The sequence below is a fragment of the Phaethon lepturus genome, unplaced genomic scaffold, assembly GCF_000687285.1.
Source record: "Phaethon lepturus isolate BGI_N335 unplaced genomic scaffold, ASM68728v1 scaffold48252, whole genome shotgun sequence".
In the NCBI taxonomy this organism is placed as follows: domain Eukaryota; kingdom Metazoa; phylum Chordata; class Aves; order Phaethontiformes; family Phaethontidae; genus Phaethon; species Phaethon lepturus.
This window is the reverse complement of record NW_010526472.1, coordinates 10,673-26,454: the sequence shown is the minus strand read 5'-3', so window position 1 is coordinate 26,454 and position 15,782 is coordinate 10,673. Positions and strand designations below refer to the sequence as shown.

General features: G+C 37.9%; 1 protein-coding gene across 1 annotated transcript; it reads left to right on the top strand.

Moving 5' to 3' along the window:
• Positions 1–3: 3 nt before the first annotated feature.
• On the top strand, positions 4–14,904 carry SLC30A4 (solute carrier family 30 (zinc transporter), member 4; the record flags this gene model as incomplete). The annotated part of the gene is made up of 7 exons (XM_010283063.1): positions 4–37; positions 4,968–5,114; positions 10,450–10,603; positions 10,874–11,087; positions 11,383–11,488; positions 13,764–13,898; positions 14,557–14,904. Coding segments are annotated over 7 exons (945 nt in total), but the record flags the coding sequence as incomplete, so codon positions are not given.
• Positions 14,905–15,782: the final 878 nt, after the last annotated feature.

The following is a 15,782-nucleotide window of genomic DNA, read 5'->3' as shown; positions in this document are numbered from 1 at the left end:
CTCCTCTACCTCCTCTTCATGACGGGGGAGCTGATAGGTGAGTCGGGGGCTGTTTTTGCCGTCTCTGCGGCGCGGGCGCCTCACAGCCTGTTACCCTGCTCCGGCCTTGGTTTTACCTATTTACTAAGAGAAACCATCTGTCATTTAGAGAGATCAGAGAGATTAGCTGCAAGTTCAGAGAGTGAGAAGGAGCAAAGTCCACCTGTATTTTCCATGCAAGAAAAGAAAAGAGAACTTTGCAACTTCCCTTACCTGAATCTCGTCAATCCACCCAGATGGCATAGAATATGCTTTTTTTCTATGTCTATGGTTTTTATTTCTCCCAGTAAATTTCTCTTATTACGGTTTTAGCAAGGAAGAAGTGGCATTTTATTACAGACATAAATAAAAGAAGATGAATAATTTTATCCTCAGTATTTTTTAATTACTGCCATAAAATCTTGCTGTGTTTGCACCAAAAGAAGAGGAGGGAAATAGAGTTTCCAAGTGTGACATTTACCATAACAAAACTAATACTGGGGGGTATGTGTACTTACTCACCAGATACAGCAATACACTCTGTTATTTACAACTGAAAAGACAAATCCTGAGCTGTTGGTAACAACCCAGTGAAGAAGCCACTCACTTGACAACATCCTGAGGTCCTGCCATGCTCTGGACTAGCATATGCTCCATCCAGACATCAATCATATGAGCGAAGTCTATAAAAGTACTTTAACACTTCCCATTACAACACGTAAGAATACCAAGTAGCTTGATGAAATTATTTGTGGGGTTTTTTTGTTTTTTTGTTAGTACTTGGCAGAAGTATGGTGGGTTTTTACCTGGAAATTTGTTCCTACATAAGCATCTGATTGTTGTTGGTCAGAATGAATACGGTGCTCAAGATCAGTTTTTATTGCTCCTTCATAAAGACATGCTATCATGTGCTGTTCAGGCTGAAGAGAACCTGTGCATTCTACAGCAGTCTGTACAAAACGGCTGTGCTTTATTTAATAGACTATAAAAGCACAGGCCTGAAATAAAATTAAATTCGAAGATCCCTTGGATGTATAGATGAGCTATTAAATATTATACCTTCGCCATTATCTAATCATTTTTACAAAGGATAGTATTTATCTTTTAATCTCTGTTCACTTAGAAGTGTCCTGTTGCCATCTGTCTCTAGGCTACATCCACGCCATCAGGGCAAATGTCTGCTGGTGCTACTCAGCCTCCTGAAGAGCCATTAAACTCTCTCATCCACTTTCCCCTGATCTGAAGTAGTGGGGAGCATTACACAGTGCCAGTACATTGACGTGGATGTTGAGCCAGGTCTCTCTAGCAACTATAGCAATTAATTGCTTTTAAATTGTTTTCATTTTAACATACAACTCTAAGTCTGAGCTAATCAGATGAATTATTGGCCATAATGGTGGGGGGAGAAGCAAGTCACAAAAACTTTCTGGAAGTAAAGAACAGAGGTGCCTCAGGTGTAGTAACATGGGACTGACACCCTTCTCCTCCTCCCTTATGCAATTTGGCCAGTAATGACTGAAGATCGGACATTTGCTCATGTGAAGTGAGCTCATGCTCTTGGATCACTTGTCCTAGGACAGCTGTTGAGTTGTATCTTTAAGACAGAAACTTCTACAAGATGGATAGGGAGCAAAGTCATTGCTCAAGTGTAAATAATAGTTTGTCCCACATATGTAGAAAAAAAATCTGTAGGAGATTCAGAGACAGACTAGAATAGTGACTATAGCTGCATCAGTTTTATTTGCGGCCTTATTTCAAGAACGTGGGTTAATGGAAAAAAATGTTTTTGGCCTTCAACATTTCTCAGTGTGTGGTTAGTCATTAATAATACCGTCACAACACATCAGCTTATCACAGATAAGGCACGTTGCATCAAACCTGTTGCAGCGATCTGTTTGAATGCCTGCATTTGGCCCCTGGCTCCGTTTTTTAGTCTGACATTTTGGTTCAGCACGAACTCAGGTAAATTTCATGAGCAACACAGTGTTGTATCTATCTCAGACACAGACATCCTTTAACATGAGAGTGATTTTACTTGACTGTATTTATATCAGAGTTCTGATATATGCTGAGGTTAGTTCATCTGAAGGGCCCTTTACTGAATGCCTGAGCTGTTGGCAGCTTGATGCTGAAGTCACTAAGAGTGTATCTGTTAGGGGCTGTGGATCCGATTCATGCTATTGTGAACCTTTCCATAGCTAATGCAGGGAGAGCTCTAGAAATAATACGTGTTGAGAGTAAAAATACCTTCTCATCACTGTCACATCATCTGTTGTTTCTCCCTTACAGCCAGGACTTCTGCAGGCCCAGCTCAGGGTGGTGTTTTTGTCTGTACAAAGTGTTAGTACTGTAGGGTGGGTCGTCCTCTTCAGGTTTATGTATGCTGTTGGTAGCCCTATTTCATTATTTGGGCATCAAGGCAGACAGCGTGAAGGGGCAGACCCATAAAATATTCAGGCATCCAACCTCCACAGAGGGTATATGGAGGACTTGAGTATCTCTGTACTTTTGCGGATCTTGACCTGAATGACTTTTCATAGGACAAGTTAGCAGCAGCAGAACAAGTAATTAAAGATGGAGTCCTCAAGTCTTGGTCAGTGCCTTACCTGTTTAATTTATTTCATTCCATCCCTGTATTGTGTTTTGTCTGTTTTTTGTAACTTTTTGAATTGATCTGTAGCTCAGGTATTTGGGAATCATATAGGACATTCTATGATCTCTGACAGATTTGATTTTCTGAGAAAAAAGCAGAATACCCTATCAGACAATTAATTTGTTCAGTAAAAAAATCTTTCGGCTGTCTGTTACTGATTTCAAGATGAAGGAAATCTCATTTCAGCAGCTTTTTTGTGAAATCTTGATTAGCATATTTTTTCCAAAGCATAGTCAAGCTCATTACTCCAGCCTACCTCAGTGTTTGCTGTTTAATTTGATGAACAGTCATTGTAGAAGTCAGATAACAACTTACACTTTGTGGGAACCATTTTGCATCAAGAAATGAAAAACATATTGCGAGTCCAAGTTAGCTTTTCTGACAGGGTTTTGATGTTTTCAGCTATGCTTAGAGATTTCTAATTGATCCTCCATGAGGAAGACTGCTGTCCTTCATGGGTCACTGAAACCAGTGGTGAGCAATCAAGCTGTCTATTTGTAAAGGTTATAGTCTTTTTTTTCCAAGTTGCCAATCATGTTTGAACAGCCCTTAGGCAGTACCTTTAACCAAGCAATGAACCAATACATTTGGAAACAGAGAATCTTTGATTTCAGAATTTTATAAATAAATCTCAGTTATGTTTTCTTAATCCACATGCTCATTATGATTAGCTTCAGTACCTGAATTCTTTCTTTATAATTTTATTTTTGAAGTCTTTAATGAGAGGCTAGCTGAAATAGAATTGATTCATCTTAGACTGAAGTGATTCTCAAAATTAATACATGTGAATTAACATACATATTTTAAATGATCATACATGTAAACTACTGAATTGAATGTCCTTTGACATAAATTATTGTTTCTTCTGTGTTGATTATAAAAGAGGCTGAGTTGTACATTTCTAAGTCATCTTTTTTTAAGTTACGTGAGAACACAATTCAGAAAGGAAAGGCGTAACTCATTTTACTAAAAAAGATGCTGAATTGCTAAATCTTAAAAACTCATTATTTTTGAGCTGTGATGGCCTTTGAAAAATTTCAGCCTCAGAAGAATTTAACTTAGAAACTTATGAACAATTGAAGAAGGGTTGATGGAGGAAAGGAACTAATTGAAATGTGGTGTATTTGATAGCTACCCACAGTACAAGCAATGCTACAGTATCAGCCTGCTGCTTGTGTCTCGCTGGGGAGGAGAGTGTAGCTCTGTCTGCAGGTGTGCACATACACCCACAGCCACACACACACGTATGTTTTATGACTAGGTCTTGAAAGCAATCAGCTGTGAATTTCCCTTTGCTATTTCCTCATCGTCAGCCTCTTCCCTAAGTCAGTTTTAACTGTACGTGAAGATACCTTTACTCAAAATGTTAGCTGGAGCCTCAAGCCTGCCAAATGGCACACCAGCTGCGATGCTTTGCTCAGTAGAATTTACAAGCTGAATGACAATCTCAAGGTAAAAAGAGAAACTAAATCACAGCTGAGCTGACACTAAGGTTGTGATCTTTTCTGAGAAAATGGGCTTACCTTCATGCATATGGAAGCCAACGCGGCTTGTCCTTGGTTCCCGTTTGGATAAGGGATGCTTAAGAGAGAGGTGCATTGTTTAAATCTCCCACCCATCCAATAGTAGCATTAGCAATTGAATTGGAACACAAATAACCTTTGATCTGAGGTTATTTGTCTCAATGCAGCTCATGATTAGGAGAAAAAATTATGGTAATAAATAACAAAGAAAAATGCTGTGCAAGTAAAAGTCATTGTCTGCTATATATATTGGCAGAACTTATACACCCCTGCCAGGACAGAGAGTAATGAACGTTAAAAGGTAATGTCATAAAAATAAAAAGGGGGCAGGGTAAGTTTCCTTGCCATTGGGTCACTGGATTTCTGTCCCTGTTCCATAATGTCAAAATATTTAACAGATGTAGTTTAATAAAAGGATTAGCTGATTAAGCATATATGCAATAATATATAGAGAAAAGATACAAAACTGTTTTGGACCTGATCTTGCAAATGTTATGATGCAAGTAGTGTGTGTGAGAATAACAGGAGTGAATCCTTTCTATGTCACTCTTAACAGAAAGCACAAGTCACTGCACTTGTAACTATGGTAGCTTTAAATCGTAGCCTGGCATTTTGATTGTAATGGCAAAAAAAAACCCGTTTAGTAGTTATAAGAAGGGCTCTCATGCACTTAATGCACTGTTCTGAAAATAAATAACTGTAAGCTGTGCCAAGAGGATATTATCTAGAATCATTAATGTTATGCGTCCTGACTTTTCCAACTTTGTTTTCAGGTGGATATGTTGCTAACAGTCTCGCAATTATGACAGATGCACTTCATATGTTAACTGACCTTAGTGGTATTATTTTGACCCTGCTTGCTCTCTGGCTGTCTGCAAAATCTCCCACAAAGAGGTTCACTTTTGGATTTCATCGCTTAGGTATGTAGATATCAGCTTTTGCTATTAACAGAGTATTTTAAGCAACAACTGTCAAGATCACCTAATTCTAGAAGGTAACTAGGAAGAAAGTAGCAACAAACCTAAAAGTTGCTTCATGTTTAACACACTGACTCAAATGTCCTCTCACTGGCCATTGTGGATCTACTACATAGGTTGTATTGCCACAAGGAAATAGATAATAAAAAAAATATTTTTTTAAATTTTAAACCTCAGCCAAAAGTGAAGTTTCATGTCAGAGTTTCACTCACTAGGAGCAGGATGAGTCTCTCCATCTCTGTGGAACTAGGACTTAAAAGATTCAGTGGTAAATTCTGAATGCTTGATTCATCTTCCATCTTAAAGAGGAACTGGATACATGATGACATTGTAAATATGACTTTCTACAAATGAACCATGGCCTAAAAAGTTTAAAAAGGGTTAAAGAGGGGGGAAGCTGTCCCCAGCAAGAACAAGGGTGGATATACAGCTGTGTTTCACAGCCCATCCATAGTTACTGGGCTGTTGCATTAGGTCAGGCCCCTGTGTACCTTTGTGCTTTGCAATTGAGGCTGTTGAGCAAGAGGAACATGTTCTTTAGTCACTGACTGCTGTACCACTGTTACTGCTTGTGTGACACACTGAGCAGCTTGTTGGTGCAGGAGCTGTACATGTCAGTCAGCTGTTGTTCACAACTGATTGTTGCCAGTGCCCAGGATTTATGAGGTCCCATTGACTTCAGCAGAATTACGACACTGGGAAAAGGTCCTATTCAATGTGGAAAAATGGTATCTTGACCCAGAAGTAAGAAGTTCTGTAGAGCATATTATCAGAGAGCTTTGCCCTGCCAGAAGCCACATAAATCAGTATTCCTCTTGGGAGTCCCCAAACTACACAAAGCAGAGGTGAAAGTGTCCCATGGTTTGCAATACAGTAAGTTACTTAACCTCTGTCCATTTTATGTGTCTCTAAAAAGAAGTATAAACAGAAGTATGTACTAAACCTTGGAAGCATATTTTCAGGATTCATTACTTCCTGTTTGGAAATGTAATTATGATAAAGGATGTTTTCATGTGGTTTCTAACTGGATATAATAATTCATAGTATACAGCTGCACGTCTTGTAGACATTTTAACAAAGGCTTCAACCTTTATTTTTCATGAAATAGATGATTTCTAGTGTCACATTTTGCTACCTCTGCTATATATATTCTATAGCATATATTTTCCAAGGAATTTCAAAGTCTCGTGTAGTCATTATTTGCAATTCTTATTTTGGCTGCTAGAACAGCAGTAGAATTCAACAACTCCATCACTCCTAGTCATATGTCATCAGTTAGTCACTAATGCATGAATGCATAACTCTGTACACTAGCAAAGATCTTCGGGGCTTTAGCAAGAAAGTATTAACAATGCCAGCATTTCCCATTACAAACTTTTCTTTCAAGAAGTTTTAATTTTGTGATGGGAGCTCTCCTAATACTGAAATCTGACCTTGTAGGTATGCCCCTGGCATTTGCTCATACTCTCCAGAAGGATATTTGCTAGCATTTATACATACTTTAAGACTATTTAAAAATAATTTGAGTAGTTTATATGTCTTTGTAACTTTTCTAAAGCCAAATAGTACATACATTGAGCATGTCTTGGCCTAGCTTAAAACAGGAGTTAATCTTAACAAAAATAAATGAAACTTACTCAACCATTAAAATCTTACTCAGTTCTGTAAATTTTCACTGACTTTTCAATTAATTAATTTGCAAACACAAATCCCTGAGGATTCCTGCCACCTCACCTTCTGTATCTTTTTTTTTTTCCCCCCATTTTACTGCCAAGATACATGCTGGCCAGACTGATACAGTGGTGGCCCATGAGCCAGATCTGGCCCATAGAATTAGTCCGTATCGCCCACCATCTTTTCCCTGGAGAAGACAGGGAGCAGCTTCTCAGTTTCCTTTCCCTGAAGAAGGCAGGGAGCAGCTTCTCAGTTCTGCAACAATTACTATTTTTTTTTCTGCTGCCCAGAGGCAGTAAGTGGTGAGACACTGGAGCAGGCTGTGGAGTCTCGACAGTTGGAAGTGCTCAAAACCCAACTGGATGCAGCCCTGAGCAACCTGCTGTAGTTGACCCTGCTTTGAGGAGTACCACACAATCTCCAGGGGTTCCTTTCTACCTCAGCCATTCTGTGTGACTAGCAGCAGTGCAGCTTTCTCTGGAGGCGGAAGAGGAATAGAGCCTGGGGGTGATTTCTGTGGCTGCAGTGAGGAGGGGGAAGTGGGTAAAGGCCCTGCAGGAGACTTCCAAACCTTGAGCTAGGCTCTGCAAGTACCGAAGATGGGATGGTTCAAAATTACTGTGCACAGTTTTTAAAGTCATATTTGTGAAATTTATTTGCCTGATTTTAGGCACCCAATCTGAATGCTGTGGCCCAAGGGCCCAGTTTCACACATCAGTGAATGCTGTCAATGGAACAAAGCTGCTTGTAGGGTGTATCCTCGCTGTAACATGTATTTCTATGTAACATGTATGTAAGAAGCTTGTCAGCAAATAATAAGAGCTGAACAATAGCTTGAATTTCATGAGCGAGATGTTAAAACATGACAGAATGTTAAAAATAGAGTACACATTGAGCATCTGTCACAGAAAAATGTGGAGCATTTGTTTAAAGCTGGCAATATGTGCAAGAACTATCTTCTTGCTGACCTGCTTTGCATTAAGTTTTAAGATAGTCTATACATACAGTAAGCATTAAAACATTCTAAGGAACAATGTTTCTGGTGCTTGTTATCACTTTTGTTTGCATAACGATGAATTTTCAGTCTCATTCCCCTAAACATTACATTGCAAATACAACAGACCTGTTAGCTGTCTAGTCAAATTCCAGAAGGAAATAGGCGCTAGTTTTCATTTATTTGAATTCTCTTTGAATACATAATATGTATGTTCCATCTGCAGTTTTATTCCATTTTCAGTGGTGAAAAGGAAGCTGACAGGTTCAGGACTGGGTTAGAAAAGACAAAATAATGGAAACTGCAGTCTTGTCTAAAAAGGATTATATTCTTGAGGCCAAAAATAGTTCTGTTTCACCACCAAGTGGAGATACCTCCTTCTCAGCAAGACACTGGGTAGATTTCATCATAGATATGGAACCTGGCATTTTTCCATTGCTGCAGAGACAATGTTAGTAATGACAGAATCAGTCAGTCCACTGAGACAGTGCACGGTTCATTTCACAAGAAGGGAAAGATCTCAGCACAAATCTACAATGCTGACATGACAATGACTCTGTGAAAGAAACTGGAAAGAAAACACTGGTTTCCACTGCAGAAAACATGGGTTTAGATTGCAAAACCACAGTATGTTATTTCTCTGGTAAATGCTAATGTGCTATGGCTTCACAAATTTTTTAAAAAGCATTCTGGAAAACCTTCTAAGCAATGTATTTTTTTTTTTTTTTTAAGGCTGTTGCCCTGAATAATCTGCTTGCTTTGTAAAGAACACTACCACTTGCATGGCTATTTCCAGGATTTTCATGTTGCTCTGAAATCATCTGAGATTGTGACAGTTGCCTTTCAGAGCCTTGTTACTGCCTGGTAATGCTGGTACTCGTCCAGGCATTGACACACTACCGAACAGCTGAATGCGTTGGTGTGAGTTTCTTCTCCCATAACGGTCTTAAAAATTCAGTGTATGGACCAAGTGATTTTGGTGGTATTAAAACGCTTATACAGTTTTTTACTGTAATATTCAATAAATAAAATAAAGGCAGTTCTGTGTTAGAAATGATACCTTCTGAAGTAACCAAGCTGTACTACACGCTGACAGATAAAAAGCAGAGGGACAAATGAGGCAATTTCAGTATTCTTAAAGCTATGGTACAGCCAAGAGTCTTACTGGGGAATAAATCAGGGCAATGTGTGGAACAAGGGAGAAGAACAAGCATTACAGTTCCAAGTAAATTAATTCCAACTCTGATCTTTGAATTCACACAGGATGGCTAAGATCCCAGTGATCCATCTGGCAAGTGACAGTAATGAGCATTACACATAACGATTACAGATTACTCAGGCATGGCTGCAGATTTACATGCGATACAATGGAGCTAGCATTAAGGTTTTCTCAGTGGTTTTTGTAAAGCCTCGTATTAACTTGCTTTTAACTTAGACAGTCTTTTAACTGGGCCACTGTTTTCTCTGTCAGGTATCTTGCCTTCAATTTTTTTTTTTTTTTTAAGTTTCAGCTGCAGCAGGGTAATAATTTTCAGAATATGAAACTAGAAGGTAAAATGTTTATGTTAAAAGGAATCTAGTGACCCATTTGAAAATACCTATATTCTTTATAGTAGGACCTTAAAATTGTAGTGTGGACTCATCCTCCTCGGGTTTATGTATACTATTACCAGCCCAATTTCATGACTCGAGTACTGAGGCAGACAGCACTAAGGTCCAGACCCATAAAAGATTCAGGCCCATTTATCTCACTTCAGAACAGCCCAAACCTTGTAGAGAGCTGTAACCACTTTCCACAGACGTAAATGGCAGTGGAAGGTGCAGGACAATGAAATATTAGGAGTTTTTATTAACTTTCTATTTTTCTTTTTATTTACATGTATGTGCTCTTTTGAAAGTCCCTGCTGATCAAATAAAATTCCTACACCAAAGTGTTGGTCATAACACTCTTAGTTTTGTGAAATATGAGTATTTGGTAAACATGAGATAATGTTAAAACAGCATATTACAGCAATACTTAGAAACTTACATTAATCAATCCTTATAGCTGAAATCTGCAATAACTAATGTACACATATGCCAAGAAGCTTAAGAGTGATGTCTGACAAGTTTGTACTGTTCAGTTCCTTAATCTTTTTATAACTTTTCTTCCATCCTAAATACAAAAAGGATATATAAAAGTAATTTCTAAATCCAGCTTAATACTATGGACACTTGAAAACAAACTTTCTCTTATTTGTAGGTGGGCTGGTGATGTTTGAGATCACCTATCTTCCTCTCCTGTGGACAGGCCCGCGTGTCTGTCTGCGACTTTTCAGGCAAAAGTTCTGGGTTGTCTGAAGAAGTCACAGTCATTGCTTGTGCAGACGTTTTCAGAGAAAACATAATTTGAGGGATATACTGACAGCAACGCGTGAAGGAGTTGATCAGAACAAACTCCATTGTTAATCCTATTTTGAGAGTTTTATTTTCCGCACTTGTTAGTTGTGCATTAGGGTTATAATATGCATAAAATAGTTAAAGTAATTAAGACTCTGTCCACATTCTAATTTGGAAATACAAATAGGTCTAAGACTCACTTTTGTAATGTTGTTTCCTTTCTGTTTGCAGAAGTATTGTCAGCCATCATTAGTGTATTGCTGGTCTATATCCTTATGGCATTCCTCTTGTATGAAGCTGTTCAAAGAACTATCCATATGGACTATGAAATAAATGGCGATATCATGCTGATTACAGCAGCCGTTGGTGTTGCAGTTAACTTAATGTAAGATCCCCCTTTCTCTCCATTAACACTCATAAATGTATTTCTGAATAAGCTGCCATTTCATTCATGGCCTGTAACTTTCTCATGGGATGTAATTTTGCTGGGCCTCTTCATTTGCATAAATAAGACAAGAAAGATACCAAGTATGACTTTTCCAATTCTTTGGTTTAAAAGGAAAGAAAAAGGAAAAAAAGCAACCAAAAAAACCCCACCCCACCCACCAAACCCTAAAGCCTGTTTCTTGGACTGTTTTTCTTCTTTCACTTTCAGAATGGGTTTTTTGCTGAATCAGTCTGGCCACCTTCACTCCCACTCCCATTCCCACCCTCACTCTCACGTCACTCAGTCGAACTCTCCTAACACAGCCCACAGCAGTAGCCATGGTCACAGCAGCCTCGCCGTGAGAGCAGCATTTGTACATGCCCTTGGGGACCTGGTACAAAGTATTGGTGTGCTCGTAGCTGCATACATCATACGCTTTAAGGTAAGGAATGGCCGGTCTTTGTTGCAGGGTGGAATTTTTAAAATTTCAACTCCAGTGATTAAATTAAAAAGGGACTTGTTCTTGTAAGTTATTAAAAAATACTTTGTGATATTCTATTATGTGTCATACATTCATGCAAATAAGCAAAGACTATCATGTATTTGGTAACTATTCAAATAAGAAGAAATGCTCATGAAAGTTGCAGGTAGAAGTAACTGCATTTTCTGAGTCACATTTTTATTAGTGAGCTGATTTTCATACATCCATTAACATTTTGGAACTTCTTCCCTTGCAGCCAGAATACAAGATTGCTGATCCTATATGTACATATATATTCTCCATACTGGTGGTTTTGACAACAGTTCGAATTCTGTGTGACACAGGAGTTATTATTCTGGAAGGTAAGATCTGTGCACAGTCTGCAGTACTTTACGTGTCAAATACCAGTGAGCATTGGCACTTTTTCGAACATCATGATCACCACCTCTAACAAAGTGCATTGTGTCTGAGGACCTGTTCATGCTGCTGCTGCTTTAGTCTGTTCGTTCTTGATGGATCATCTAAGCTGCAGCAGTCTTTAGGTGTCTTTGACCTCTGCAGTGAAACGTACAGAACTTTCTTGTGTGTCCACAAGTGGCTGTCAGCTAAACTAAGTGAACATTTGCCTAGACTCAGTTCTACACTTTAATTACTTGCAAAGTCAAAGTGAATGTGAATGCATGTAAAAGGAGGAAGAAAGCTTAGGCCAAATGGCTGGACAGATGGTTCACACCTGTCCTGTCTTCACCTTTTCCACAAGTGCTGTTGTATTACTTGTGTGCTTCCACTGTTAGCATAGGGGATGCTACAAGTAAAGAGTGGTGTAAAAAGGAAGAAGGGAAAAAAAAGGAAAAGAAAAAGCTGAACATAAGCTTAAGAATCTTATCGCATGTGGTGACTTAGAGGGAAAGATGCCAGCAACATTCTTTGCATTATTATAACTAACATGCCAACTATTACTGCTTGATCTAGTACTTTTACCTTATGAAAGTGAAAATGTTAGGGATGGGAAAAAAATCCTAGGTTTTAGCTGTACCTTCCTAGCTGTCTCATGTGAGCTATTATTGACTTTACTTTTATTATTTTAGGAGGTTAAATCAAGGACCTCAAAATCTTCAATGCCAAGTGCTTTTGCTGTCATTTAGGAGGAAAAAAAATAAATCCAACAAAATGGAAGTTCACCGAGATGGCAAAAATAGTGAAATTTGCTTAAGAAACCTCAATTAGCTCCAAGACAATAGCTAAGATTTAGGTGAAGAAAGCAGAGAAGACAAAGTAATGGTGTATCAGATTCCAGATGTTTGAGTTGTAGCTGTTTGCATAGGTATCCCAGTTGTCATAAAAATCTCATTAATGATGTCATTAGAAGTGATGATAAGTGGGCTTTATGCTAGGGAATTTTTCCAACTCAAATTGAGGATCTCCAGAGAATGGACATGCATTTATGTTGACATCACCACTATAACATCAGGGTCCTTGGAGTTGTATCAGCTTTCAGTACTAATTTTAACTTAAGTTTCAGCATTATACTAGGAATGCTAGATTAAAAACTTAAATGATTATCTAACACAAACAATGAAATTCTAGCTTTTAATATAGATTTGTAAGGCAGCATGCAAGTCTATCAATAGCATGATGTGAGATACAAAAATTTAAGTCCATGTTTCCTGAAAAAGAAGGCTGTAGAAATAATACCAGGCAGTTAGCTAGTTATTTATCAGCTAAATAATTTTCTGTTAAGTCTTCACTAGAAGGAAAATTTTGTTTAATATGAGACAATCCTAGACACTGAGCTTTCAAAAGAGATGGTACTGGAAATGGAATTAACATAATTTAAAGGACAGTAAGGCATCAGGTTCAGAGAGGAGTTATCCAAAAATTCTGAAGACATTTGAGAAGCAAGTGGCTGAACTGTTCATAGTATATATAACCAGACTGCATAAAACTGAAAGTTAAGCAGTGAAAGCAATGATAGAAACAATACTCAGAAACAGAGTTTGTTCAGTATTTTTGTACTAGTTTTTGAGCTCCTGTTCATCATCTAAAATTTTGATTCTGCTCTTCGTACGGCTCAAGGGTGGAGTAGGGAAGCTATAGATGTGCTGTAGCTGCTGAAAATACTACGTCCAGAAGGACTTGGTCAGTGCAATCATTGATTTGCAAAGATGCCATGCTATAAGACAAAAGTCATTAGGTCTTAGTCCACTACAGATGGATTACTATGACCACTTAAAAATTACACCAGTTACCCAAAGAGAGAAGTTTCAGGAGACAGCAGGAGATAAGCTCTAGCATTTTTTTTTTTATATTTTGACCTTAGAGTCTGGTCAAAGCAGTTTGCAGTGAAGTTGTCTACACAAGTACACCACTCTAAAGGATCTAATGGTGGCTATTGCCAGAGAGCAGATTCTGGACAGGACAAATTACATTTGAGACAACACAGCAATTTCTGTACAACTTCTGTATCCATACTGGACTTAACATGCCAATTTGCGTATTATTCTCTACTGATAACTTGGAAGTTACTAATCACCTCAAACAGCACAAGTTATAAACTCTTGGCATTGAGATCTGTCATTTTTTAAAGGCCACTGAGAGTTTGCATAAGACGGTTTTATCTCATGTTTGGTATCACAGGAGTTCCAAGGCATTTAAATGTGGATCGCATTAAGGAAGACCTGATGAAAATTGAAGATGTTTATTCTATAGAAGATTTAAATGTTTGGTCTCTCACTGCAGGAAAAACAACTGCCATAGTCCACTTGCAACTAGGTAAGCTGCTGTATAGCATAATTTTAGATTAAATCTAAGTGTAGGAAAAAATCCCGCTTTCTCTTCTTCATGTTATTATTTAAGTTGCAACAGGAAATACTGTTCTGGGAAAAAAAAAAATCAACTAATTATGGTTTTGTGCAGCGAGGTATAGAACTCATTGGCCTAGAAGGACACAGTGTAAGTGAAAATTGTGCAAAGAAAATATATTCATACTGAAACGTCCAGTACAGATTCTTGGGGGAGGGGAGGATTTCTCCTAAAAAATTCCCTTATTTTGTCCAGGGAAAGATAGAGTGAAGTTCTAACATGGAACAATCTGATATATGAGAAGTAAATGTTTTGCCAAAACGTGCTGATTTAGACATGTAACAGTACCATGAATATAAATTCTTAGTAAGAAAGCTCAATTTTTTTGGGGGTGGTGGTGTCTAACACATAAAGTTTTATCAAGATGTGATTCTAGTTAGAGGATATAGACCTAGAGCTGTAAAATAATATAGAGAGAGTACATAGTGATCACAGACCAATATTAAATTAATAAATGAGTGTGAACAAAGATATTCTAGTTGATAACGCTGTGATAAATATGGAAACGGCTGGATTGTCCAGGTTTCTTGAGGACTGAGTTCTATCAATTATTTTCTTGATTTTCCAGTTCCTGGTAGTTCATCTAAATGGGAGGAAGTTCAGTCCAAGGCCCAACAACTGCTGCTGAACACATTTGGAATGTACAAGTGCTCTGTCCAGCTTCAGAGTTACAAACAGGAAATGAGCAAAACCTGCGCAAGTTGTCAGAGTTCCAGTGCCTAATTTCATATGTTTTGGGAACTGCTGCCTTATTCCTTACCTTGTAGTCAAAGACTGAGAGCAATAAAAGCAAAATGAAAATGATGAAACAGAAACTTTTTATACATGGATATGTACCATGTAACATGCAGCAGGGAGAACTGATGCTGCAAAAGTGCAGTGGTTGCCCTACAGAACATGTATTTCACTCTCTCCCTTGTACTGGTTTATTCAATTTATTATGATTTTGAGACAAAGCTGTTTTCAGATTATTGTTTACAAACTGCAATGTGGCTCTGCAGATACCTCACCAGTTACAGTCCAATATTGTCCTTTAATAACTATGTACCACAAAGTACCTGCACTCCAAATGGAGCATCAAGTATTCAGTATTTCAATTAAAGTCTCTAATGCAGATCATGCTGGGGTTCCATAATACATCACAATCCCTGAATTAATGATAAAGTATTTTTGCAATAGTAATTTTCATACAGTATCTTAAGCTATAATGCTACAGTGCTAGTTGAATTCTTTTGGAAACTGTCTCTTTGGAGACGGTGCAAAATACAGAACTTACTGTACCCAGACCAGAAAGTTAGCTTTAATTTGGGCATTCAAAGATCCAGACAGGAAGATCCTTGCCCAGACTTCTGGTACTTAACTAGAGACACAACACTGGACCCAAAGTGTTTTAAGTGATCAGTTATCTTTAATGTATTTTAGAATAGGGTTTCTACATTAGAAACAGGTTATTTATTTTACAAAGTTTTGACTTGTAAGATGAGTTTATTAATAATCTTGAATGTCTAAACCAACATTTGATTCACATTAAAAGGCCAGTTGATTAGCATGCATTCTAATTATAATTAATAAATGTCCTGTAATTGATCATTTTTCCATGATTGTTTTGTTTTAAAAGAAATATCAAATTATAGAAACTATGCTTGACATGCAGATACTCTCAAACACAATCTACAGACATGCAAAATAATACATGCATCTTCTAACAGGAAAGCGAGGAGCAGAAGTTTTAGATTTGTACTATTCCCTCAGTCACAGATCTCTGACTTTTCATCTTTTCTTTGACCACAGTAT